General features: G+C 40.6%; 1 protein-coding gene across 2 annotated transcripts in view; it reads left to right on the forward strand.

The window, feature by feature from the left end:
• The window catches only part of GAP43 (growth associated protein 43), an 89,594-nt gene that overhangs the window by 44,823 nt on the left and 17,772 nt on the right, over nucleotides 1-26,999 (forward strand). The window contains exon 2 of one of the 2 annotated variants that reach the window (XM_036883469.2): nucleotides 5,141-5,755. In XM_036883469.2, coding sequence (XP_036739364.2) covers nucleotides 5,141-5,755 — 615 coding nt within the window. The remainder of the gene's footprint in view (nucleotides 1-5,140; nucleotides 5,756-26,999) is intronic. The other variant, XM_036883468.2, reaches the window with a different exon arrangement.

Genomic DNA, 26,999 nt, shown 5'->3' on the forward strand with positions numbered 1-26,999 from the left:
TACTACTCTGCCAGGATTTGCAAGATCACTTGATGTCTTACACTCCCTTGGAGAATTGCTTAGCCAACATAAATTTGTGCTACCCTCTGCCCGGGAACTAAAACAGGATTTTTCACTCAACTGCAGATCAGAGTTTAAAGAAACGATAACAATTGTTGGCAAAAGAACCAATTTCATGGCCTCTGCCTGCATCCTGCTCCCCAACCCCTCACATCTCCAGTTAGATCTTCAAACCAGATTGAGTGTTGAAGGAACCCTGTGTCTGCCAGGTGTGCCTATTCATCTTTTAAATGACACCCTCTTTCCTACAACTGCCAGAAACCTGAAGACATTTCATCTATAGAACTGTAGAAGGTTGACCTATTCTCCTTTTTCTCCTTCCTAAGGCCATTTCCCTGGATTTCTGATCTTTGAATAGGTTCAAAGAAAGTACAGAAGCTCCAGTGTGAATGTTTAAAGTATATGCTATCAACTATGTTTAAAATCAACTCTGCTTAAAAATAGAGTGAAATTTTCTCATGTGAATTTCACCTCAATAAATTATTAATAAAAATATAATGAGCCATAACTAGATGTTTGCCAGATTTTATATATATCATCACTTTATTCTGGTTCTTTTATGGGTCACGTAAGTTCCGGTAGGCCTGAAAAAACTGTAGTGTTAGTTAAAGAAAACAGGATATTTTCAGCCCTTCTCTTTTACCTCTCATAAATATACTTGTTCTCACTCAAATTGAAAATGTTTTGGCCCACTAAAGATGTTCTTAGAAGAATTGCTCTACCTCGATCATTTTTAAAGCATTTAAAATTCTATCCTGTTTAAGAGAAGATTTGAAGCATTATAATAATAGTAGTATTTATAGCTGGCAGAAGTAGATACAGGGCTAAGTCTTTTGGGTGCTTGGACAGTAAAGGTAATCCTATGATAATTTGAAAATGTTAAGTGAATTAAGGGTCTCAGTTGAAAGGATGATATTATTTTTTAATTCTGAAAGTCAGGCATTCATAGAATTTTTGCCTAAAGCTCTCTTATAATAAAAGCAAATGTTTGGATATCATAGAATGAATCCTAAGTTGGCCATTCCCCTTTCCCCCACAGGGGAAAAAAAACTACTAACCAGAGCAACAATAGTAGGATTAAATAACTACTTTTTATATTTGACTTTTGTATCTGTGATTCTTTAATATTGATGAATATTCCACCTTATAGATTTAGAATTACACTAGGTCCCACAAGTTAGTATAATAGTGTCCTTTATCTTCTTCAGACCAATATTTATCCAGAATTTTAGCACTGGTTGAAAAGAAGTGCTTTTACATATCTCAGTTTCCTTTAAGACTTCATAAATTATTCAGCTCTCAAACGAACTGGTCAGTAAAAACACTAAGAAGCTCTAGCAATGAAGATTCCTGAAAAAGTTATTTCAATTTGCAATGAAACTTCCCTCATGGAATGGCCTCCTCAGTTAATTCAGAGATAACAAAAATCCAGTGTAAAAATGAATTCTGAAATTCCCTCAGAAAGCATCAGAGCTCAGCACAAAGCTTTTTTGTGGCAAGGCAGAGTTTAAAAATTAAATGTATCCTAATGAGACTTACAAACTGACTCTTTAGCCATTAAATAACAAGATTCCCTTTTTTTAGACCTCCTCCATATGTTATTCACCACATTGACTATTGACCTTACTTTACCAAATGGGTGTAAAATCAAGTGTCTACTGGGAATTCCTGGGAATATTCATTACTAAAGTACTATGAAGCTATTCAAAAAAAAAAATGACATTTGAAAAAGAATCCTATGAGGGTAGATAAATCCATCTGCTCACTAATATGTCCATAGTGCCTAGCACAGGCACACAGCATTGTTCAGTGAGTAAATGAATGAGGATGTCGACATGATGCTCTCTGGATTATCTGCCACAAGAAAGGCTCAGCTATCCCAGGTCATTGATGCAGTGAAATTGGACTTAGGGTTTGGTGGGAGGGGAGAGGACCTGACTTCAAATACAAGCTGGGCCACTGACTGACTCACTCTATGAATTAATCAAGTCATTTAACTTTTTAGGGCCATTATCATCATTAGAAACTGAAAAGATTGTACTGAATACACTGAGTGATCTCTGGTTTTTTCTCTGGGCTCAAATGTCCTTTATCCTAGGTAAGCTCTTTTCCAGCTGGTTAAAGGTCTATGTGGCCTGACACTTTGGGGTTACCTCACAGAGAGTGTTGGGAAATATTCTCTTCCTCATTTCCTCTCATAACAAAATATTCTCTTAATCCAACTACCTCTAGTACTGTAAAGGGAACTTAACCAGAAAATAGCCTGGGTTTAAGTCACATTAATAGAGTCAACTACAGGTACAAAACAAAGGCATGCACACACCCACAGTCCAGCACTGTTAAGCTTAAGACCCCGTTTTTACTTAAAATATTTTTGTTTCTAGATGTTTCTGTTCCATCACTCAAGTCTAAACTTATCTTAGGCAGGTTTCTTCCCCCTTTTCCTCTCTCCTGTCTTCCCCTTTTTCCTTCCTCTCCCCTTCCCTCTCTGTCTCTGTCTTTCCCTCAGACTATCTGAAAAATATGTATTAGTTAGCTGTCTTTTTCCAGCCATTCTCTACAATCCAGTTCCCCTAACTCTCTAGTGATGTTATGTGGTCCTGCAGTTCCTCTAGGGTGAGCTGTGTGCCCGTGGAGTATTGTGAGCACCTCTTTGGGTGTATCTACCACCTGTCTGGGTACCTAGCTCTTGTAAGGCTGTCCTCACCTTTCTCCCCTAGCTCTGGTCTTTGGTGATTCTTTCTTCCTACTTACCCCTTCCTCCCTTGTCACTTACTCTCCTAGATAGTTCAGGTGAGGCTGGTCCCACAATCTTGTTACGCAAGTTTAACCTGAGCCTTTCTAAAGTCATTTTAATATAGATGCTGTGCACAAAAGCATAAGCCCTGATCATTTGGAAAGTCAAAGTGGCCGATGATCTGAGAAATTGAGAGTTCAGTGTGTGTGTGTTGGGGATGGGGGTGGGGTCAATAGGGAGGAGCTCTTGCTTTGTCCATGTAAAGTCTTTTTCTTTATATCATGCAGACTCAGCTTCCACCTTTTCCTGGTTTCCAGCTTTTGAAGAGTTCCATCCCCTTTGCTTTGCATTCTTAAGGAGAAAAGGGGGCTCTCAAATTGTAAACACATTTTGAGTCACCGGAGGGTCCTCTCTGCAAACTTGCGTACTCAGAAATAATCAGTTCATCTGCTTCCACAGGATCGGTATATGTATTGGCATCAATGCCCAAGTGTAGATGTCCTATTATATAAGATAGTGCCTCATTTAGCAAACTCAAGATAGAGTAAAATAAATTAACATCATCTTGGCTCCATGCTCCATCCACAACTGTTAATTTAACAGGGTTATGCTTCCATCGCTGAGCAGAGAGATCCAGGCAGGGACAGCTACTCCCGTGCCCCAGACTGTGCTGTGTGCACCCCAGGAGCAGTCATCAAGAGCAGCAGGATAGAGGGAAGGTGGTGGCACATCAGAGAATGGAGCAGTGTCTCAGCATGGCACTGGGAAGAGGGGATGGAACCATCCTTTCCAAAGTGCTTTTCATCCACCCCTTCATTCTTTAGATACATGCACAGTTAAGGAAGAGGAAGAAGAAAAACTTGTTTTGAATTTTACTGCAACATTCAGTCTTGCTTTTACTAACACATGTTGCTGATTTTCAAAAATATGATCGTATATCCTCTAGCAGGTTGACAGACCTAAGTAACATATGCTTGTCCAAAGAATGTCAGAGGCCTGAATCATGATTAGCAGGATCTGGGTCACTGGGGCAGAGCTGGTATGACAGGCAGAAAATACATCCTGAGTTGGCCTGCTGTGGCTTACTTCACTGGAGCAAAGGCTAAGAACAGGCCAAGGTCAAGATAGGGGCCAAAAGCAGGACTTGGCACATGATAAAATTCTGTTATCATTGGTCCTTTTTGATGGAAATTTGCTGCATTGTTCACTGCTGTATTTTCCCAGTTGCTAAAGAGCGTTCACAAAAGTTAAATGCTCCAAAATTAAAGGAAAAATGAATGCAGACCTTAAGTAACCACACTGAGGCACCATGGTGAGCAATGGAGCTATACAGAATTGTGTGCATTTGCCTATACATTTCTTTCCATGACTGTATCTTTTACTCCTATCCTCTGATTTAATTTCCTTGTGGAAAAAAGTTATCTGCAGCATATGTTATGCTGTAAATGTTCTGATCAAATGATAAAAATTTTGTATTCTAGTTTCTTGACTTCCATACTAAGGATGGCTCTACTGATGAGCATACAAAACTAATTTTAGGTTTAAATTACTTTGGGAATAAGCAAGTGTGACTGAGTGAACATATGCCATTCTTTCAAAAGTGGAACGAGTGTTTTCCATTCTTTTTTTTAACTCGAGAATAATGGGAATTTTCTGTACTAAAATTTTGAAGGTTCTGTATGTTGATTACTGACTTAAGACCACACACAGGAGAAAGTAGACATCATTTGGTGACCAGCATTCTGAATTGTCAGGAGTTGAACAGACCCCTAAAAGCCCTGGAACTCATTTGTGTTTTGCACTAAGCCCTGATACGATTTATTTAAACCCTTACCATATCCTTTGCCCTGGATCTGTTAATTTCCTGCCCAGACTTGAAATCTTTAGGAAACATGCAGACTTTTCCCTGATATTTTTTAAGTCATAAAGTTTTGCCAGGGTCCCTCTCAGGAACCGTGAAAAACAGTAACTTTCAGGGCTCTTTGATTAAAACCTAGGGTGAATATGATTTGAATTGTCAAGGTGTATTTAAGAAGGCGGGTTTAAGTTTGGCAATGGAGAAACATCGAGCTGGGGAAAGAAATACACATCAAATCATGGCAGCGATTCTGGAAAGTCAAAAGGATATTCGTTTTTCCATAAAGTAATGTGTTCTCCACTCAGTTCTCCACCGTGGGGAAAGAGGCAGCTTGATTTGAATGTCCAGGGTGTGTTGACGCCTTAACCCCGACTATGGTGCCCAGCACAGGACAGATCATTCACTAAGTATTTGGGGAATGCTGGGATTGAAAGGAAAAGAAACACATCATTCCATTCTCTTTTCCTCCCCTGTTCTCCACAAAGGTTGAAAAAAATGATGAGGACCAAAAGATTGAACAAGATGGCATCAAACCAGAAGATAAGGCGCATAAGGCCGCGACCAAAATTCAGGCTAGCTTCCGTGGACACATAACGAGGAAAAAGCTCAAAGGAGAGAAGGGTGACGCCCAGGCTGCCGAGGCTGCCGCGAAGGAGAAGGACGAGGCTCCCGTGGCGGACGGCCTGGAGAAGAAGCAGGGAGAGGGTCCCACCGCGCCCGACGCGGCCCCGGCCTTGGGCCCCAAGTCCGAGGAGGCCAGCAAGGCGGGCGAAACCGCCTCCGGGGAGAAGCAGGCGGAGGGCGCCCCGGATGCCGCCACCGAGCCGGCGGCTCCCCAGGCCCCTGCGCCCTCGGAGGAGAAGGCCGGCTCTGCCGACACAGGAAGCGCCGCTACGGCGCCCGCTGACGCCCCGCCGTCCTCCGAGGCGGAAGACGCCCCAGCCAAGGAGGAGCCCAAACAAGCCGACGTGCCTGCTGCCGCCGCCCCTGCCGCGCAGGACGCTGTTGCCAAGGCAACGGCCCAGCCTCCCGCGGAGCCTGCGGAGAGCAGCCCAGCCGAAGAGAAGATGGGTGAGCGGGTGGCGGGCGCGCTGCCGCGGGTGGGTCGCCCCGGCCCGTTCTGGAGGCTGCCTGGGCCGTCTCGGGAGAGGGAAACGTCTAGAAGGCGTTCCCAGAACTTAGTTCCTGAAAATGGCAGGACTAAGCGTGCACTGGCCGCTTACATTCCCAAATATCCCGAGCCCGGGAGAACTCAGGCCGGTCTGGGGAGCAGCCCGAGCTAAAAAAAAAGAAGCTGGCAATTATGTTGTTAATTAGATCGGCATAAACAGTAAAACTAGATAATCCTGGGCTTAAAAAACTATTCTGTGTGCTGGATAGATTTAGGTTATTAAGTAATTACTGAGACTACGTACATTTTAGGGATGGGAATCAGCTAATGTGATTATTTGGCTCTAGGAAACGCCTAGTATAAATACAGCCAACTCCCTATTGATCCAGATGATCTAGTTCGTGAATTACTGGCAGCAAAACCATAATCTCAGACCACCTTTCCTACTCCACAATGTGTTTCTGGGCATTCTCCCCACCATCAGTTGGTGAGTCGTGTGTGTACACTCTGAGAATGTTAATTGTAACATTAATCGGGGTCAAGCTAATTAGGAAAAGACGTCTATCGACGTTGCCAACAACAAAAAAACCCAAATATAGAACCTGTTGTGAAGTCAAACATAAATCATCATTTTATTATTGAAGACACTACTTTCTTCCATATGTGTAAATAATTGAGGATTGACGATCATAAAAAGGTACTGGATTCTCTTTGGTTTGGAGCTCAAACTTGAGTTGGAGTGTTTTCACTGTTACTGCCCCAAAAGCCTGTGCAGAATTGGAATAGGGCATTTCCCACAGAAAGATAAGTTCAACAGATCTGCACCCCTGGAGACCAGGTACATGTATTGCCTCAGCCCACCCATAATGGTGAAGGAGACCAACAGTCTTCGAGGTCTTTCTCTAGCTTAGTATGACCCGTGAACACCTTTCAGCCCCAAAGACCTAAAAGATAAAGTTGCCTCTGTGCCAGTTTATGTTTGGGTTTACTCCTTTAGAACTTAGTGGATTTAACCCATGATGTGTCCAAAGATCTGAATTTGGACTGGACCACATTGTGCCCTTGGGGATAAGACCTATGCCATGAGAGTTGTCTGAGAACTTGGCATAAGACTACTAGATTGAGAAAATAATCATTGGCTATTTGCCTTGATGCCCATTTCTCCAAATTAGATATGACAGTATGGCAGATGATCATTCCAGGTATTTTCAGGTCTACTTCTTTCATCTCCCCTCCAAAAATTCTGTGAGTAAGAAGCCAGACTATATTAATTATTACTCTTATTAGCATTCTCTTGCTCTAGAGAAATCACATGCCTCTTTCTACCAGTGACTCATTTTAAATCTTTATTATAACTACATACCTGCCCCAGGGGCCAGACCTTGAGGTTAAGAAGATGGGAATATTTCCCTGGAAAAGGTAAGGCATGTGATAAGGAATGGGATGTTGGTTTTAATTTACTCAGCAAACACAAACCTTGTTAACAACTTTTCTTTAGGTATAACGTTCTAGCCTCAGATATGGTGGCTGGAAATCACTTTGCATATGACTGACTATTATATCATTTTCAAAGCTCTTAGCAATTAGTCATGACTTTAAGCACAGAAAATATTTGAAATTGCTCAATCATATTTTTTTTAACTGGAATTTCTAAACTTGTGGGTATAGATCGAAGGACATCATGTGATATTAGGCATATACTCACAATTTGTGTTAATAGTAAGGACAGCTTGAGTCTGAAAAATCTAAAATACTTTAAAGGAATTCAGTTTGATTCCTTCTCAAGTTATGATAATTCCAAATGGGTTAATAAAGTATTTTATGTAGTATATGATCAATAAATAAATTTGAGTGATAAATAAATGAAAATTGACTAGATTTAATTTTAGATAATAATTTGTTCATTCATTCATATTGTCTTCCTGCAACCTGGCTTACTCCATTCACATATTTGCTTAAAAATGTGTCTGGTCAATGAAAGCAAACAGATTGTGTTCTCCCTAAATTTTATGAATTCTGGCTGGAAATGTCTCAGTTGGTCTGATTTTATATGCACATTGAAAATTAATTGAAGATGTCGGTGAAGTTCAACTCGAAGATAATCACAAAGGGTGATTTGTTTTACACTGTTTCTGAGCTTTGGTGAGGTGTTGTCCTCTTAGTAGATCCTGAAATGCTGCCTGTAGCTTCTTTCTGGGCTGATGTATCTATTAGCCTTGCCTGCTGTATGTGACAAGCACCAGTTACCCAGATGTGGTGAGTCTCATGGAATCACAGAAACTAAAGGTGACAAGGAGATCTATCACAGCATGTAAGGCCCCAGTTCCCAGAGGGCCTGTGACAAGTTTTCCTCTATCTCCCATTGGATTTCCTCTCATCCAGGTTAAAACAACAGTATTTCCAGTTGAGCTCTACTGTTTGGAAATGGATGGCTGTCCTGGTTTGCTTTAGGATTCTGTGGCTGCCTGGAGGGTTGCGGAGAGACATCTGAGAGGCAGGATGGGGCTGGAGGCAGAACAAGACAAAACAGAGAATTCAAGACAATAATTTCTGTCAGTAAGAGGGTCAAAAATTTTGAACCAAATCTGATCACTGCTTTGATCACTGCTGGAAATGCTTTGTAAAGTATAAATATGTTGTTTATTTTACTTCTTTTACTACTTATGGGTTATTACAGGTTGGTGCCATTTTCATTAGAACCTTTGGAGTTGGTTAGTTTTTTCCATTGTTTTTAAATCCTCCTACTGTATTTCCCTCTCTTTGCTTTGCCGCTCTACCTGCCCATCCATCTCTTGACATGCCTATAACCTAAAGATTTCCATGCATTACTGATGACAATGCCTTTGAAGGAGATATGTTCAAGGCATCGCTAGGATACTGCCCCTTCAGCCGTGAGGGGAGAACTTTTAAGCCTCCTTTTGTGATAATGTCCCTGGTAACTCCTGCTGAACAGTGCCACTGGGCTCACTGGGCTCTCAGTGAGGAAATTCTCTGCTGTCTCTCCTCCATGATATCCTTTGGCTTGCCCCAGTAGAGGACCCCACAGTTCTGCTGTGGCCATTCAGTGATGCAGTTTTTCCAAGGTGACACATCCAGGTGGCTAGAAATCAGAGATGCTGACTGGGTGGTTGCCACAGGGTACTTGACTGATTCTACTAGGAGGTGTAACTGAGTTACGTTAGATTTTCTGTATGTTGCTCCTGGCTGCATGTTATTTTCATGGTCCCATTACCCTAATTGGGACCATCAATAATAATCTGAGAAAGAGAGGAGTTTTTCTTGTCATTTTCCAAATAGAAAAATTAATTTAGTGTCTCCCTACCTCTCTTCCTCCACCCTTTTCTCCTTCCCTCCCTCCCTCTCTTCCTGTCTACCTTTCCTCCTTCCTTCCATTTTCCCTGTCATTTATATAACTTTCTACTGTGCATGAGGGTCACAAAGATGAGTAAGATATGGTGTGCTGAGCTTAAGGAGTTCTAATTTGGTAGTATGGGTGGGATGAAATTCAGGGAGTGGTGTTGACAAGAGTTACAGTAATAAGCTCAACTCAATTAAATTCTGCAAAAAAAATGTGGAATACTTCTATATGCCAAGGCACCGTAGGACAAATATAAATGAGTCAGAGCTTCATGCAATTTGATTCATGCTAAAAGAAAGTTTTTACATAATATGTGTCTCTATAGCCAAATTACGAGCAAAAAGAAGAGATGCAAAATTTGTAGTTTCTGGAATGATAATTATATGTAAGAAAAATGACATACCCAGCTCATATTTCTGGATTTGGGGACATCCTTTATATTTCTCAGATCAAAAGTTTCCTAAGGCCCAAGGTAACCATCTAGAATATTTTTAGCTCTCCAAAGGATAGATCCACTTCCACCAAGCTCTGTGTTAGATGTGAAATTTCCCAAGGATATTTACACTTATGTGGCAGGGTGCCTCATAAGCGGTTTTGATTTGAAATGTGGTTTCAACCACTTCCCAAATTTATACACAACTCATAAAAAGTGAAAATTTGGGTTGTGAAAGTCATAAATGCTGCCTATAAAACATGGGCACCCTGTCAGACACTTGGTGGCATGCTGCTTAAATACTGTTGATTATTTAGCTTTTATGGAGCACTTTTATATTGCCAGAGTAATCATTTTTATTGGCTTTTCTTGACAACAATCCAGTGGCATTTGGTAATATTTTCCTCTCCGCTTTTACATTCTGAGAATAGGTGCAGAGTAAATGGATATTCTGCCTACAGGCACATTCAGTGACAAAACAGGGTCAAATTGATAGACCCCTAAATCTTCACGTTAGCATTAGCCCTGCAGTTCCTCACCTCTCTTTTAAGGTATGTTTTACCTCAATTCCTGCGTTTCTTCCTTATTTTAGCAGTTGCAACAATTTCTGATTATTGTTGGGAAATACCAAACAGGTCTTTCCTGGGACAGCCTCTGTCCTGCATGCCCAGTAAATAATATGGAGGAGAGAACATTGAACTGGAATAAGGAGACCAGGATTCTAATTTCAATATTTCTACCAACCAGCTGTGAGATTTTAGACAAGTCATTGCTTTTCTCTGGGCTTCAGTTGTCTCATCTTTAAGAGGAGGGCCTAGGCCAGTTGGCTTTCAAGGGTTTTTCAAGGTTTAAAATACATAGTTTCTATAATAGGTAGCATTTAATGAGCATTTATTAACCGTCAGACCCTGTGCTAAGGACTATGCAGGCATTATCCTGTCTAAGCACCATAACCACTCTGTGGGGTAAGTACTGTAATTTCCCCTTCGTTTTTTATAGTTGAGGAATCTGAGGTTTAGAGAGATTGCAGCACCTAATCATTGTCAACAGCTAGCAAGAAATGGAACCAGGAGCTGATCCCTGACAGTCTGATTACAGAGGTCATGTATTGAGCCCTGACAACCCTACAAATACTATTCTGAAAGAAATGAAGAGGCCTAAGATCCCCAAAGTAGTGTCCTAATCTAAGAACACTCTTTTCATATGTATAATTGGATCCTCCAGACTCTTGTCTGGGAATCATCAGTGGTTACATCTGCAGATGAGTAGCCAGTAACTAACCACACTCACTGGTCATATTTCCCTCATATCCCACCACCCCAAAATTAGCATTAAACTAGTTCTCAGTTTTGGGTCCTTATTTGAAAATTCTTCAACTGCTGCTTTATTAGGCCTGAAAGAGTCATAAAGATCAGTTGAAATGGATTGTTCTTAACAGGAATACTACTGACTCCATTACATATGTTGCTAGAACTGAAAATTAGAAATTGAAATTTTCAGATCTTAATCAGATGAAAATGATGATAATGGCCCTAAAAAGTTAAATGACTTGATTAATTCATTTCATATATCCGGGCAATTCCTCCCTTAAATTTGGCTTATCAGAATCGGCATCTTCTAAAATTCTACTATCTTTTTCCTCCCTTTTGGCAAGTGCATTTCCAAAAGACCCTAATAACCTTCACATTTATAACTAAAGTAATATAAGAAACTTAATAGGTGGGACAAATTGGAGAGCAATTGCTCTCTCTTCAATTTTAAAAATGTAAGCAGACAAAAGATAAGAGATGTTTTTAGAGTCAAGAAGCTCATATTGTGAGGCCTTTTATGCACTCTTTCATAGCTCCTATTCAATTATTACTATCACTTTATAAAAGAAGCTAATAAACAGAAAGGTGTGTAAGCAACTCACCCAGTTTTAATGTGGCAAAACAATATTTGGAACTGAAAGTTAAACAGTATTCCTTAAAATATAGAATATTTTTCAGATAATAATGTATATTCATAAAATGTTTTTTCTCTTTTTTCTCTATTTGTGCACACATAGTCCCAGAAGGATTAAAAGGAGGAGGAAGGACCAAGATCAGCAAGGGTTACACATCAGTCCATTTGGCTAAACAAGGAGAGAGACCAGAGCACTCAGTCTAATGGGCTAGAAAGCACTGAGTGGTTATTACTCTTACTTTGTTCTCACAATCATAGCTTCATTAAATAAAGAATGAAAAGCTTTCTATGACCAGATGTAAAAGGAAGGGCAGAAGGAAGCCAATGCTGCTACTTAAAGCCAAAAGACCTGAGCCTTAAAGATCTCCCAAGATTATATGGTTTATACTTTGCATAAAGAGTAGGGAAAGGTTTGAAAGGATGCTAAATTTTGCCAGCCCTCCTAGTCATGTATGTCATAAGAAAATGACCGAATCAGGTGCTGAAGCTCAGGGCAATTCATATCAAGGAAATTTCAATTACTGCCTCCTTCAAAAAAGCTTTAGCCAGTTATTGACCTCACAGTAATAAAGCTTGGCTCTCTAAGCAAATAATTTTTTTATGGGCTTATTTAAAAGAATTGCTCATAAATTGTTTTTATAAGGATGATGAATAGTATCATGTTTTCAACAGATCTATTATAGGAAGTACATAGTGCGATGTTCTGTTTTCAGCATAATGGACATACCGCCTAAAGTCAAGAGACCTGGGTTCTTGTTCAGATGCTACTGATGACTCAGGCTAGCCCTTCTGCCTCTGGGCTTCGTTCCATCATCTGCGAAGTAAGTGTGTTCAACTAGGTCTTCTCTGCCTTCTAGTTCTACATGATGGTAGGCTAAAAAGGTATTTTTGAAGTGTAGGCATAGGATCTCTTACTCAACCATCCTCACTTGCTTATAGACCCTTATTTTCTAAATGATTAGAGTGTGGATTTAAGGGTCAGGGAAGATAGAAGAGAAGTCTGGATAGAGGGACATAGAATCCAGGAAGAGTCAGCTCTAAGAAAGTTTATGATTACACTGGAGCCCCAGGAGACTGCAAGGAAATCTCAATGGAATTTCTAACCCACCTTACACCTGAGATTGAAAATAAAAGGCTGATAGTGATGTTTTCTAATATGGTTAGACTCTTGCTTATAACCCCACTAGCCCTGTCTCTGAGATGGAAAACTACCGCTAGAGTGGCCATAGTTTGCTGTCAATAGTTTCACTTTCATATTAGACTTAATTCATTATTAATTTATTTTTAAATGTATCTTATTTCATTAAAGCAATTAAAGCAACTTCAAGAATACATAAATTCTTGTATATAGCAATGGATGTGCTGACAGACAATTGTGATTGATAAACTTTTAAAAGCTTGTGTCAGTAAACTCTCATTGAAACATAAGAACTATATGGATAGGCCTAATACAACTTTCCTCCAATTCTTTTATTCCCTCTATAGTCACAGTAATTGGATCTTTGACTATTAATAAAATTGGCTAACAGCCCTAAGTGTTTGGCATTGAGCTATCAAACATCTCAAGAAAAGATGATATAGGTGATACTCAAGTTACATGTGATAAGTCAGCGATTCTCACACATATTTCAAATCACAAATAAGGGGATTATGGAAGATGAAATATTTCAGTCTTGCTCATCTCACACAATTTTATTTGGAATGGAAACTGCAGGTATCTTCAGGGGAAAAATAATACCATAGGAAGGCTATTCCTTTCCTTATAAATGATGTTCAATATTAATGTTCTTTCCTGGGTGCACATATGTGGTCAAGTAGGTCCTAAGGCTAGTTTTTTTGTTTTGATTTTTTTCCAATATGAGTTAGCAGAATCTTTTGGATTTTGGAATAGAAACCAGAAACCCTTCACCTAAAATGTTTCCTTCTTGCTGGTGAATGGTAGACATGTGTGTCTCTCGGGTAGCATGGATATGAACATTTTTATAGCCCTGCAAGAATCTTCTCTTTGCCTTGGAGTATGAAAAAGTGAAGAAAATAATTTAGCTATTCTTAAGTACTATATCCATGCCTGTAGCATAGACTTCTGCTAGTTCACAAATGCATATATACACACCAGACACACACATTCAATATGTAGGGAAAGGCTGCCTAAGAGTTCATGATGTCACAGAACAATGAACTACATGTTTTTTCACTCTTCAGGCCAACAAGAAGTGGAGAATGGCTCCCGGAACATGTCTTTGTCTCTTGGAAGGCACATGTGGAGAGTAATGCTCCTTTCTCTGCTGGTTGTGTTACTGGGATGTGTTTGTGAATCCATAATGAGATGACAGGAGCTAGGAGTTAGCACTGAGGCTATCTATGATGAAATTTATAGTGTGTGAAAATTAAAGTCCTCCTTAGGCTAATTAGGGGAAGATAGTCCAAAAGACTTCTTGGTTAACTCAGCTGAACCTTGAAGGACAAGGTGTACCTAATTAAAAGGCACACCTGTTATTTAAAATCTCAGGAAACCACCTTTCATTCAAATTAATGCACAAATATAAATAGTTTAATTCAAGTCATAATTTAACAGTAGTATTGAAGATTAACTCTCAATGGAAAAAGTAGCTCCATGATGTTTTGTTTATTGTTGAACTTTTTTGCACCTGTAACAATGTTTGGGAAATAGAAGGCAATCAATAAGTATTTGCTGAATGAGTTAAGAATGAATGAACAACGTTATTACAGTAGAGAAAGTCCTAAACTATCCTAGGAGACCCAGTTCCAACCTAAACACTTCGAGCAGGCAAATCCCTTGAATTCTTTGGGTGTCAGTTTACCATTTCATTACACAAAAATTTTGGACAGACTATCTCAAAACCACCACCATTTCTAAAATAGCTCAACAATGACCAGGTTATGGCATCCACTTAGATTCTAAGTGACAAGGAGAGGCAGACCCTTGCTCAAATAGAAAGTTATTCTGCTGTCAACTTTCCTGCTATTTTGGAAGCTGAGCGCAGAAACTCACTGAAAAGTTTGCTGTTACTCAGGAGCATATGTCATCTCTGAGGCAGCCAGAATTCAAGCCACTTAGGGCTTCACGGACCCACGTGAGCATTTTGCGTTATGTCCAGAAACATACTGAGAACTAGAGGAAACCAAAGCTGCTCCCTTCGGAAAGTGGATGATTAATTTCATTCCAGCCCTGTGAGTGACCCATGTGTGGCTCTTGCCAGCGTGTGACAGGTACATCCGAAGAAGGAATGATCTGCCAGGTTCCTTGGCTTCTTTTCCTCATTTGACATGTTTAAGTAATCTTTGCAAGGTGTTAAGAGTCTAAGGCTCCTGCTGCGCCACTATAGGATGAATTGTTAATATGTTCCCAAACCAACAGCGTTGGGATGGAGACCAGAAAATACTCTTTCCCCCTCCTGTTGCCTATTCTCCTTTCCCACAGTAGTGTAAACATAATTTGTGTACGGCTTGTGAGCCATTCAGACTACAGACCCTGGGGGACCTTGGAGTGGGAGGCTGAATAGATTTTTCCCCATAGATACTGTAATGAAGCAACTCATGCTTTCGGTAAAAAGGCAGAAAGGGCCCCACTTTGTGAAACTGACTCTAGTCCAATATAAAGGACTAAGAAAGCCCAGAGCTCAGTGGTGTGGTTGCACCATTCGCCCATCGGTGTAATTAGATCCTGCTAGAAAGAAAAGCAGCACTGGAAGAAGTCTGTCTCCCTCTTCCCTACGTTACAATGGCTTTCCTGGAGTAGGGTGAGAGCAAACTTAGCCTCTATTTGAAGACACAAGAGTCAGTCTCCTTTTTCTTGTCAGTTTTTAAAAAAGGAAAAACAGAGGGTGAAAAATGAAGCAAACCCTGTATCTTTCTGATTGGCTTTTTATTTATGCTTTTCACCCCTGCAGAAAAGTTGACATTTAAGATGTACCATTGTATTTATAGTACATCTGGAGTGATCTGGATGCAAGGCTGATGCAATTGTCAAACTACATATTGCTTTTGAACTTCTGTGAGGAGAAACCCTTCTCTATTTCCCTAACATACTGAGAAAGCACATTTTTGCAAGAGTACCACATAATAAATCAAGAAATTGTTTTTCCTATTCAAGATTAAGCTGGAACTCTAGCTGTGTATCCCACAAGTAGTATCCACCATTGGATAAGTTTGAAATATGAATTAGAATGAGCATTTATCACATTTTAGGTGTCACTGAATAATATTTCTCTTTCCCACTGTCTCCCTATATTCATTTTAGTCATTGTATGACCATTTGCCCTGAGTGCATGATGACTGCACATTGATATGTTACAGTGTATGAAAACCCCCAAAGCCATAAATCATTCATGACTGATGGTTTTATCAGATATCTGTAGTGATGTGCTGGTAAATTGGCCCAAAAACAAAACCAAGCAAAAAACCCCCCAAAACACAAAAAACCAAACTCAAAAAGCCCTGATTTGTAGTGTCTGCCAGTTCCTGTGGGGTAAATACTTCCCATCGTGGTTGATTTCAGGACACCAATGTGTTGTCAGTGACCTCCCCACCGGGACATGATGCTAACAGCTCTCTCTCAGGAGCCAGTGTGTGCCAGCCCCATCATATCACACATCAATATATTTCAACAATTTAATAAACTGTGCTTTCAGTAACTCTGAAATACTCAAACAGCAATCGTCATAGTTGCCTCTTAGCCCTTAGGTCTGCACTTGGATGTCACTTGCTCAGTGAAGGCTTTCCTGGCCATGTGATGGGGACAGCACCGCCCTGCCAGCCCCATCGGTTCTACCACATTCCCTGTTTGTTTTCTCCATATCACTTTCAGTGACTAGAGTGACTGTGATTATCTCTCTAAAATGACTTACTTTTCTATCTCTCGGTATCTGTTTCTCAGACTTTCCATTCCTTGAAGGCAGGAACTTGGTCTCCTGCAACACAGTGCTCAGAATGGAGCCCAGCACACAGATAGCCCTCGAGGGACATCGCTGACTGACTAAATGTTAGTCAGTATTATCTTGCCTATAGAGAGATTTCTCTTCATAAGCAGCTTGAGAAAGGGGAAAAAATCATCTCATTTTTCAAGTTTGAAGACCCACACCAAAATCTAAGAATATTTTGGGCAAGAGTCCAATTTTCTTGCTTACAGCACAATTCTTGGAAACTGAATCAGCAACCTGCTTTCCATGACCTGCTTCATCACCCAGGCACCCAGGCATTCTGCATCCCGATGAGGGTGTTCGGCTATGAAGGGAAATTGGTCAGAGTGGAACAACAGTTTAGGCCCCTAGGAGGAACCAGGTGGGGTGTAGGTGGGGAATCTTAATGGAATAAAGAAGGAGGTAGTAGAAAGTAAGAAGAATGGGGAAGAAAATGGGAGAGGAAGAAGAGAACAAGAGGACCTGAAATGGAAGTATCAGGAGAGGCAGAAAGAATACGGAAGGAAGGAGAGAAGAGGAGGTAAAAAGAGAAAGGAGAAAGCCTGAAGCATGAGACCCCGTAGCTCTGCTGCTAACCTGCTCTCTGCAGTGGGATGTTTACCTTCCTTTCTGATAGAAGAATGTGGTTTTTAAGGTGTCTTCCATCTCTATCATTCTCTTCTTGATTTCACAAATAGCAGACCCTAAAGAGCCCCAGGCAAATGGATTTTCTGTCTCTGAGCAGATCTAAGTGACAGATGGGACCAGGCTCCCCAAGGAGAGGCCCCCCCCACCCCTACCCCTGCAGGCTCACTGTTGATAGAGCCCTCGTGCAGCAGCAGTCCCCAGCCAGTGCAGCCTCAAAAACCAAGAGGCACTGCCTCTGCTTGCCTCCAGGCAGGAAAAACAAAGAGTTGAGCTTCATTAACCTGCAAGTTTACTGGAGGGCTCTTTTCATACTAATACATATGGATGCCAAGATATGTTTCAGAAACACTTTTTGCTTAGAGCACCTCATAGAGAAACAGAATTGTAATTGGGTAATCTTGGGCTCAATTCTAGATGTCTCACTGTGTGTGTTTTTCATGATTTGAAAGCCCCTAGTCTCTTCATTTGTAAGATGGGGATAATAACACCACCGTCAGTTGCGAGGGTTTCGTAACCTAACGTGTCTAAACCAGCTGGTACAGAGCAGGTCTTCCATGGGCACTGCCTTAGCTTTCTTCTGATAATCTGAAGGAAGCAGTTCTCACATTGCCCTTCCCCCTGTGGAGGTCCTCTGGGCAGTTCTTGAAAATGGAGAGGGTAAAAACAAGGGTCATCTGTCGTCTTCCCACAGGTAAATTAGTGAAAGAGATTCTTTCACCCGGTCAATAAGGAAATACTTTTTTTTCCTTTTTTGGTGGTGCAAAGTATTTCAAAGCATATAAAATACTCAATGGATATTGCAACAGGAGACAGAGAATTGCAACAGACATGAATTTAGCCAGTTCTTTTCCTTGGAGGCCTGTAGTGCAAGGAAGGATCACAGGTACTGGAACTGGATGGATCTATGCTTCAAGCAGAGGCCCAGCCTCTACCCAGCGTTATGCCCCGAGCTCAACATCATGTTTGATATCTGTGCAAATCATATAGTATCCTCATTGCTGAACTTGGTGGTTTTAGTTTTAAATAGATCACATGTAAAGTACCTATTTGGTATTTTATTGAACATCTAGTAAGTGCCTATTGGAAAGTCACCATTGTTTCCGGTTCCTTTCAGTTGAAGCTATTGGGAAACTTTTTTTTCCCCTTGTCAGTACATTTCTGATGTTAAAAAGGAAATTAATGGGCAAATAGGACATGTTTCATGGCCAAAAAGAGAGACACATAATGATTTGCAGTCTCATCTGGGAGTTAGAGACTATTCTATTTGGCCTACCTGGTAGCTCAGCAAGAGTACCAAGTTCTTAACACTATCCATAATGATTGAGCCTGGAAGTCAGCCAAGGCTGTAATGTGAGGATTAATTTAGGCTGTATATAATTGGTCCCGCAGAAATCGCAATCTAGGGATTCAGTAGAAAATGTTGGGGCCCTTTAAGGGAAATGGTTGATACATGCTTTCTAGGTAACTACCAGCTATAAACTGTCACATCTTGAATTTCAATCTTACAGTCTTACACCTAAAAGGAAGCTTAAAAATCATTCAGACCTAGGAATGAGGTGGACTTCAGGAGGGTCCTTTAATTCCCTGAAGTTATTTGTAATATGTTATACTGTGTGTGTTTATGGATGATATTCTTGTGTCCTTATCTTTCATCAGACACTCAACTGGGACCATGACACAAAAAGATAAAGATCCACCATATTCAAACAGTCTCCAGGAGCGGTTGTGTATTTGTGTGTTTTAGTGAAAGATGAAACATGCTCAGGGATTCAGGTTGCATGGTTTGTCCGTGGTCACACTGTGCGTTCCTATCAGAATAGAGAAGACTAACGCAGTTGCCCCCACACTATTTTCCTGTTACTTAAATAATATTTATTAATCTATATAATTTCCATACTTTCCTAGGCACTTTGAAGGAGAGACATGTATAAAAATGAATATCTTGTCATGAAATTTATAATCTGATTGGGGAAAAAAAGTGTCTTAAAAAAATCCAGGACCAGTAGAGAACAGTGTGAGGAAACGCCTGTCTTGCAAGATGCAGTCTGTAACTGCAAAGAAGGAATTCAGAGATGAGGATGGTGCACAGGGTCCAGTGGAAATTAATGAACATCACTGTGGAGAGCTGGTGAGGATACTAGCCTTGGTAGCTTGTGTCTGTGTCTTGGACTATAAGGAAATACTTTTTTTTCTTTTTTGGTGGTGCAAAGTATTTCAAAGCATATAAAATACTCAATGGATATAAGCCCTTAAAGTGGTCAGAGGACTTCACTCTGTGCAGTAGTGAATAGAGGGTTGTTGAAGTTTTATATTGCTTATATTTTTATATTTAATATATATTATTTTTGCTCTAAGAATGACTAATATTTCTATATCTATACCAAGCACAATCTATGCTTACCAAACTCAGTTCAAAGACTAATAATACTTTATTTGTTAAAGCAGTTTCAATGAACCGTCTTTCGACTGAGTTTTTAATCATTCAGGACTGAAAAATAAAAATTAATTTCAGGACAGCTTAGAAGCAGGACCCATTTGAAATAGGTTGCCCCAAGCCCATTGCAGCGTTCTGTCACTTGCCTGCAGTCCTTTCTTCCCGGAGGAAGATTCCTGCCTTCCTCCCAGTCTCCACAGCTGGAAACGGAATTACACTGGTGCCCTCTGCTGGGCAGAGATGGGAAGTTCATCAGGAAACAGTGTTCTTAAGGGCTGAGTCCCTGATTCTGAGCCGGCAGCAGCCTCCAGGCTGGATTCACTTAGTACCATTTACAGGCTTCCCAGTCAGGTATGCTCTGGCCTCATGCCTGAATTCATTAACTAGAAGGGGTAATCAGATTTTTAATGTAAGTAGGTTGTCAGCTAATTTTTTAAAGTTGTCCACGAAAACTGTCCCCTTTTGCTCTGACAGTTTGAGAGCTGGACACTCCTTTCACTGAACACAATACCGTGACTCATGGTGGGTGGTGGCCATCTTGCGACAGAACAATACCTCTTCAGAGGCCAGTGAGAGACTGGGGCCTTTTTTTAATCCTGTTCAATTATTGTTTTTTTTAATGGTGGGAGAGCACATTGATATTCATTGCAGATTTCCTGGCTCAAGTAATCAGAATTAATGCCATGGTGTTAAATTAGATTTAGAGTGTCTACTCTGGTGTTCCTGCAGTACCCTGCTCAGCTGATTTTTTGCTAAAGGTGAAAAATCATTCAGCTGTAATTAAGAAAGGGGCGGGGGAGTGCTGAGAAGGAACCCAGAAGAGAGAAGAGTTGTGATTCTCTTGTGTGCAAATTGGAGGTGAACTTCTAAAATAAAATTATGTTGGTGGAAGGGAGTGGGATTGAAATCATATCCAACCCTCCACTTTTATTTTATTTCTTTAGGATCAATAGTATGGACATGGAGGTCTGCCTCTAGTTTCCATAACAACCTGGCTTATTGAAAGACAGCAGGCTTCACAAATCCCCAATTATCAGCCTTGTAGGGCTTATTAATGGAGCTGCAGATCCCAGTGAGGCAGGCAGCTCATTGCTGGCACGTGCCTGGTGGGCTGGTGGGAGGGTGGAGGAGATGGGAAGGGTGGAGGAGATGTGTGGTGAGACAGCATCCATTTGTCCCCCTGGCACTTTGTGGGCACAGTCATTCGGGAGACTGTGTGAGCCTCTCTCGAAGCCTTGAGTGACTGAGGCTGCTGTTGCAAGGCAGCCCAGAAATCTAAATGGCAGTTGTTTTTTCTATCTGGAATAAATCCATATGAATATATCACATGCCTCATCTGTTTATTGAGCTCCTGTAATGAATTGAGCCTTCCTCACAAAGACAATGATGAGTCTTTATTTCTAATATTAACTCAAGCCTTAATTAACATGTAAAGCCAATCTAATGCATATCTGATAGCTTTGAATTGCTTTGCCATTAGTGTTCACTTATTTTCTCCGCACCATAGGATAACTGCAACAGTAATACTGAAGACCATAACGATATAGATAACATTTACTGTCTTGTGGCAGACTCTCTGCTCAGTGCTCTACGTAGAGTTTCTTGGTTAAGCCTCACAAAGACCCTGTGATGAGCAGTATCATTGTCCCTTTTATCAATGTAAGAGAACTCAAAAGACTTATCTTAGGTCACATAGCTGGTGAATATATCAGGGGCTCATTTCTTCTCCCTCTTTATATAATTACTTTTATTTTCCCTTTATTATTTAACTTGGGTGTCCTCAAGATAGAAAAGAAATAGTACCTTTACAGTAAATTCTGTTTTCCAATGTGATTAGGAAATGGAGTATTTTGGTTAATAAAATGTTTTGATTAATAATTGCCATCCCTGTCATTGTTGGATTTCCAGTTGGGAAAGGTTTGGGATATAGTGAAATACATGCAACATTAGAGGTACAGCAATCATAGCCATAAAATGCTTCAGGACTATTATACGAATGTCAATTTTTATTGTAGTGCAGAAGTATTCGTTGATAAAGATGTCTGACAGAATGCCAGATGAGCGGTTTTTGTAGCACAGAAGTGTCAAGGTCTTAACACTTTGAATTTTATATATTTCAAAACACTTCTGTGAACCATCACTGAAACTCTAAATGATCAGAAAAAATATCTTTTGGGGTCTTTTCAGAGTTAAAGAATATTAGTTATTAGTGCTTGGAAAACCTAAAATTAATTAAATACTCTGGATCACTGTGTTTTGATTAAACCAGAACCTTTACACTATGTGGAAAATGAAATATGATGCTCCCTTGAGGTAATTCAATCCAAGTCTGTCATAAAGCACTATGAGAGCAGATCGAGGTTGGCAGAATTTTCATCACAGTTGCTCAAACAACATTTTCTATGGTTTTAGTCTCTAGAACCAATAATAGAACTTCACAAGTACTCTATCTTCTTCAGTGATGATAGGGATTATTTTAGTTTATACTTACTGGGCATATCATCTAAGTATTATATATGTCTCATACTCTGCAATGACCCTGTGAGGTAGGTACTATCTCCCCATTTATAGATGGAGAAATCAAGGTACAGAAAGATTATATAACTTGTTCAAGGTATCTCATTTGGGAAGTGGTGGGTTCCAGATTCAAACTCAGGCTGTCTAGCTCCTGAGTCTGTATTTTTTTTTTAAGTAGTTAATATACAATCTTATGTTGGTTTCAAATGTACATCACAGTGGTTCAGCAGTGCCTGTGATCAACTTATGTGATTGTGAATTATTGTGCTCTTTTATCCCCCTCCCTCTTCCCCGATCCCCACACCCACTCCAACCCCATCCCCTTGGTAACCACCAGTCACTTCTCAGTATCTGAGTCTAATGCTGTTTTGTTCCTTTTGTTTTGCTTTATATTTATATTCCAAAAATAAGTGGAATCATGTGGTATTTTTCTTTCTCCACCTGGCTTATTTCATTAAGCCTAATACCCTTTAGATTCATCCATGCTGTTACAAATGGCAGTATTTCTTTTCTATTTATGGCTGAATAATATTCCACTTATTGTATATACCACATTTTCTTTATTCATTCATCTGTTGATGGACATTTAGGTTGCTTCCATATCTTGGCTATTGCAAATAGTGTGGCAGTAAACATAGGGGTGCATATGTCTTTTTGAATCAGGGATTTTTTTTTCTTTGGGTAAATTCCTAGGAGGGGATTACTTGGTCAAATAGTATTTCGATGTTTAGCTTTATGAGGAACCTCCATACTGCTTTCCACAGGGGTTGCACCAATTTGCATTTCTACCAACAGTGTAGGAGGGTTCCCTGTTCTCTGCACCCTCGTCAGAATTTGTTGTTTCTTGTTTTTTGGACAGTGGTCTGTACTGAGTCTGTATTCCTAACCAGCACTGGCTATATTCACTGCCTTCAGTTTGTTTCTTCAATCTTTCTTGAGTCCACACAGTCTTACCCACTCTCCCACCCTCCACTGAAACAACTTTTGCCAAAGTCACCAATGACCTCCACGTTGCAAAAACCCAATGGTCAATTCTAAGGTCTCATCTTCTTTGACCTACCCACTGCGTTTGATAGTTGATCCCCTTCTACTCTTGGAAACATTCTTATTACTGCTCTTACAGCAAATTACCTGCTCCTGATTTTTCTCCTAACACATTGGCTATTCCCTTTCTCTTTCCTTTGCCCTTCCCTCATCTCTGATTTCTAAATGTGGGAGTGCTCCACAGCTCAGTCTTGGACCTCCTCTCCTATATTTACATTTACTCCTTTGATTATCTCTCCTGGTTCATGGCTTTAAATATTGTTTACAACCTAATAAATCTCAGTGTTCCTTCTGCAGTCCAGACCTCTCTCTCCATCCTAGGCAACCACTTACTTTACATTCCAACTTGTGCATCAAAGAGAGATCACACTAAACCTTCTGAGAACCAAACCCCTGTCTTTTCTCCCTGAACCTGCTCCTTCTGGAGTCTTCCCCATCTCAGGAAACAACAAGCCCATCTTTTCCTGAAGCTTAGGCCATATATAATTTTGGGATTATCCCTGATTCTTTTTTCCTTTACAACATTAAATCTGTCAGCAACTCTGGCTGGCTCCACCTTCAGAATATATCTAGAATCTGAGCACATCTCACTTTCTCTCACACCCGTCTCTCTCTCTTCAAAAAAAGCTAAGTTCTTAAAATGGCCTCAGCACCCTCCATGATTAACATCCCCCCAGGTCACCCCTTGGATTACATCTTCTGTTAATCTCCCTTTCTTGCTCCATCTAGCAATACGAACCTCCTGCACAACTCCAACCACCACATGTGCTCATAGCTACGGCATTTGCACCTAGTGTCCCCTCTGCCTGGAAACATCCCTCCTCCAGACGCTCATATTTTTCACTCTCAAATCTTACTCAGCTTCTGTTCACATGTCACCTTCTGCAAGAGACTTGCTCTCTATTTGATATTTTCACTCCATCCCCATCCCAGCCCTCTCTAATTCTCTTTCCCAACGTTATGTTTTGTGTCATTTTTACCACCACCCAACATACTATACATTTTATTTATTTATAGTATAATATAAGTTCCATGAGGACAGGTTGGTATTTGGTTTATTACTATTTTGTACACTGCTGTATGCCCAATACCTAGAACAGGTAATGAATCCCCAATAGATGTGGTTGATTCCACAAGTGAGGAAAAAGATACCAAACTAGAGTAGCTGAGTCAATCTGGAGGGTCAATGCCCAGGTGGCAAAGGTGACCTCAAATCACTTATACCCCCTTGGTAGATGTTCCTCCATCTTCCTTTGCCCCTTCAAGTTCCTTGGTGGTTCATATAGTCATCACATGGAATGCCATCCCTTGAGTAACTGGGAGATATTGGTAGTTGTACAGTGACTGTAATTGGGCTGTGTCAGTGGCACCAGAGGACTAGATCTGTGTTCTAATCTCATTGCATGCAGTCACTCCACAGGTCATAGGGAGGAAAAGAAGGGTCATCTCCCCATGCAAAGGATATGTCTCTAAAAGCAGAGAACCATTTTAGCAATAGGAAACCACGGGGAATTCTGCCCTCACTGGAAATATAACAAAACACCTTTGGCTTAGGGGTGCACTGTCTTTTTCTCCTGTTAGATCAGCAAATCAAAGTCATGGAAGTCTTAATGTCTAATAAAGAGTCTCTGGTGGTTTAAAATGTTATGCTTACCATAAATTATAGTTAATTCAGTGTTTACCTATTAGTAGTCCTTTTTGAGTATGTTGAATTTGCCTACATGTTGATTATAGCTCAATATGATTGGGTTATTTTTTCATACAGGAGCATTTCCTCAGAGGAACCACTGCATAAAAATCCATAGACTTTATATATATGTGTGTGTGTGTGTGTGTGTATGCACACACACATATATATATTAAGCATCTTTGTTGCTTTTGATCAGTCAGAATTCAAGGATTAATTCTCATACCGTTTAGTAGCTTTGCACATTGGAGAACAGTTTTGTGACCCAGATAACTCCAATAAAACCAGCAGGTATTATTGTGTTAGATTCTAACTGTGGTGGGTAGGATTGCCTAAGCGAAGGCAAAACACTGAGAGACAAACAATAAATCTAGTCTGTATAGCTGTAGACAAACTTTGCTGAGAAAGGGCTCTTCTGCATTACCAAAGAGCCTGGAGATGCCTGGGAATATGTCTGTATGTGGTGGCACTTGGTCAAGGAAGAGGAGGAGAGATGTGGTAGGGGGTGGGAATTGGCACAGATTTAGGTGATGAGCGGGGTGGGGGTAGGGATGTTAATGCTAAAATCCCAATCCAAAAGGAAATTGTGGTGGGCAGGAACCAAGATCCCAACAAGCAAGTATAAAGCATAAAAATCTATGGGTTGGAAACCTCTGATGATAGGAATCTGTGTATGAAGAGGAGAAAAAGATACGTTTGTATGATGAATGATTTGGCCCTCAACCAGAAACTTCCTTTCTTACTCATTCCCTCAACATCCCCACCTCCATCCTGCTTTATTTGAACAGCAGCCCTGCCCTTGCATATAAGAAGGAAAAGTGGGCACAGCAGAAAGAGAGCACACTGCAGGGAGGGAGAGCTGTGATTCATCGAAGTGGCAGTGTTCCTGGGGCTGAAATTTCCTGCTCCCGAGACTCAGAGGACAATTGTTGATCTCGTCTGTTTACTGTGGAAGGCTTTAGTTTACTGACTGAGGGAGTACTTTGGCACTGGCGGGAGGTTGATGGGAATATAATCATTCCAGCTCAGCTATTCATCCTCAGCAACCTGTGTCCTGACACCTGCTGGGTATGGCAAATTTTGTACCTTGTCACCACCTGTGTAATGCACATGAGAAAAATGTAACAAGGTTAATGCCATCCTCTCACAAAAAGAGTTTTGTTTTTTCTTGCTCTCTCCCATAGTACTCCAACACTCTCTGTGCCATTAATCCCAACTTCCTTGTTGCATCCCCACTACCATGCTCCCTCCCAGATCCCCCGAGAGTGGTTAATCCTCAGCACCACAGCCAAACTTAGTAGGTTTCCATGGTTACCAGGCAGCTGGTGTCTAGACACTCTGAGAGATGCCTTGCAATTGAGCTGCAAATCCAGCTTCTATCACACAAACCCCTCTCCGCTCCCTCCTCCTCTTCCTTCCCATTTCCTCTTTATTTACAGCAGGCGTTAATGCCAACACAGGGTGGAATTTCCTTTTGACAGGCTATTAAAGGAAGGAGGGGAAGAGAGAGAAGGTGAAAACCCCAAACTTTCTGTCTTGTCATATTAGTGAAGTGAGAAAACCACTGAGGTGACAGACCCCAATCTGGTTGGCTCTTTCCTCTTCATAGAGGATTTTATTTAATTAAAATAATTTAAATTAGAAAACAGTGCCACTAGTCCACTGGGATCCATGAACATTTTTAAGAGCCAGTAAAAGCCTTTCAGGATAGGGCTTCAACCGATGGTACTGGATTGAGGCAGAATCTTTCCACTGTCTCTGAATAATCAATGTAATTTCTCTTTCTGTGATGCTCAAGGGAGTCACACAATTGTAAGTATTACTAGATGGGAAACTTTGGAGTAGAAGGAGGCAAATACAAGGAAGCGTCTTAACAGTGACACCTCAGACCTGGGAAAGTCAAGTTTAATCTCCCCTGTTGGTCCTGAAAGATAAGCAGATCCTAAGAGCCAGCAATTTCATAGAACACCAACATTGGACTTTGTGTGATGGTTCAAGACAAAACAAAACCGCCATAATCACATCTGAACAGACTAAGTATGGACATTGTCTCAACCATGAAATGGCCAAATATTTCCCTAGTCTGGCTAATATGAATTATGGTGCTTACTTCATCTCTCTTTCCTTCTAGATAATATTTATTGAGATGCCCAATCATAAAATGACCCCTATTTCATGACAGCAACCAATCCAGAGCAAGTTCTGCTTCCCTGAACCTACCTCCAGATACCCTAGCACAAGCACAAATA

The sequence above is a fragment of the Manis pentadactyla genome, chromosome 1, assembly GCF_030020395.1.
Source record: "Manis pentadactyla isolate mManPen7 chromosome 1, mManPen7.hap1, whole genome shotgun sequence".
In the NCBI taxonomy this organism is placed as follows: domain Eukaryota; kingdom Metazoa; phylum Chordata; class Mammalia; order Pholidota; family Manidae; genus Manis; species Manis pentadactyla.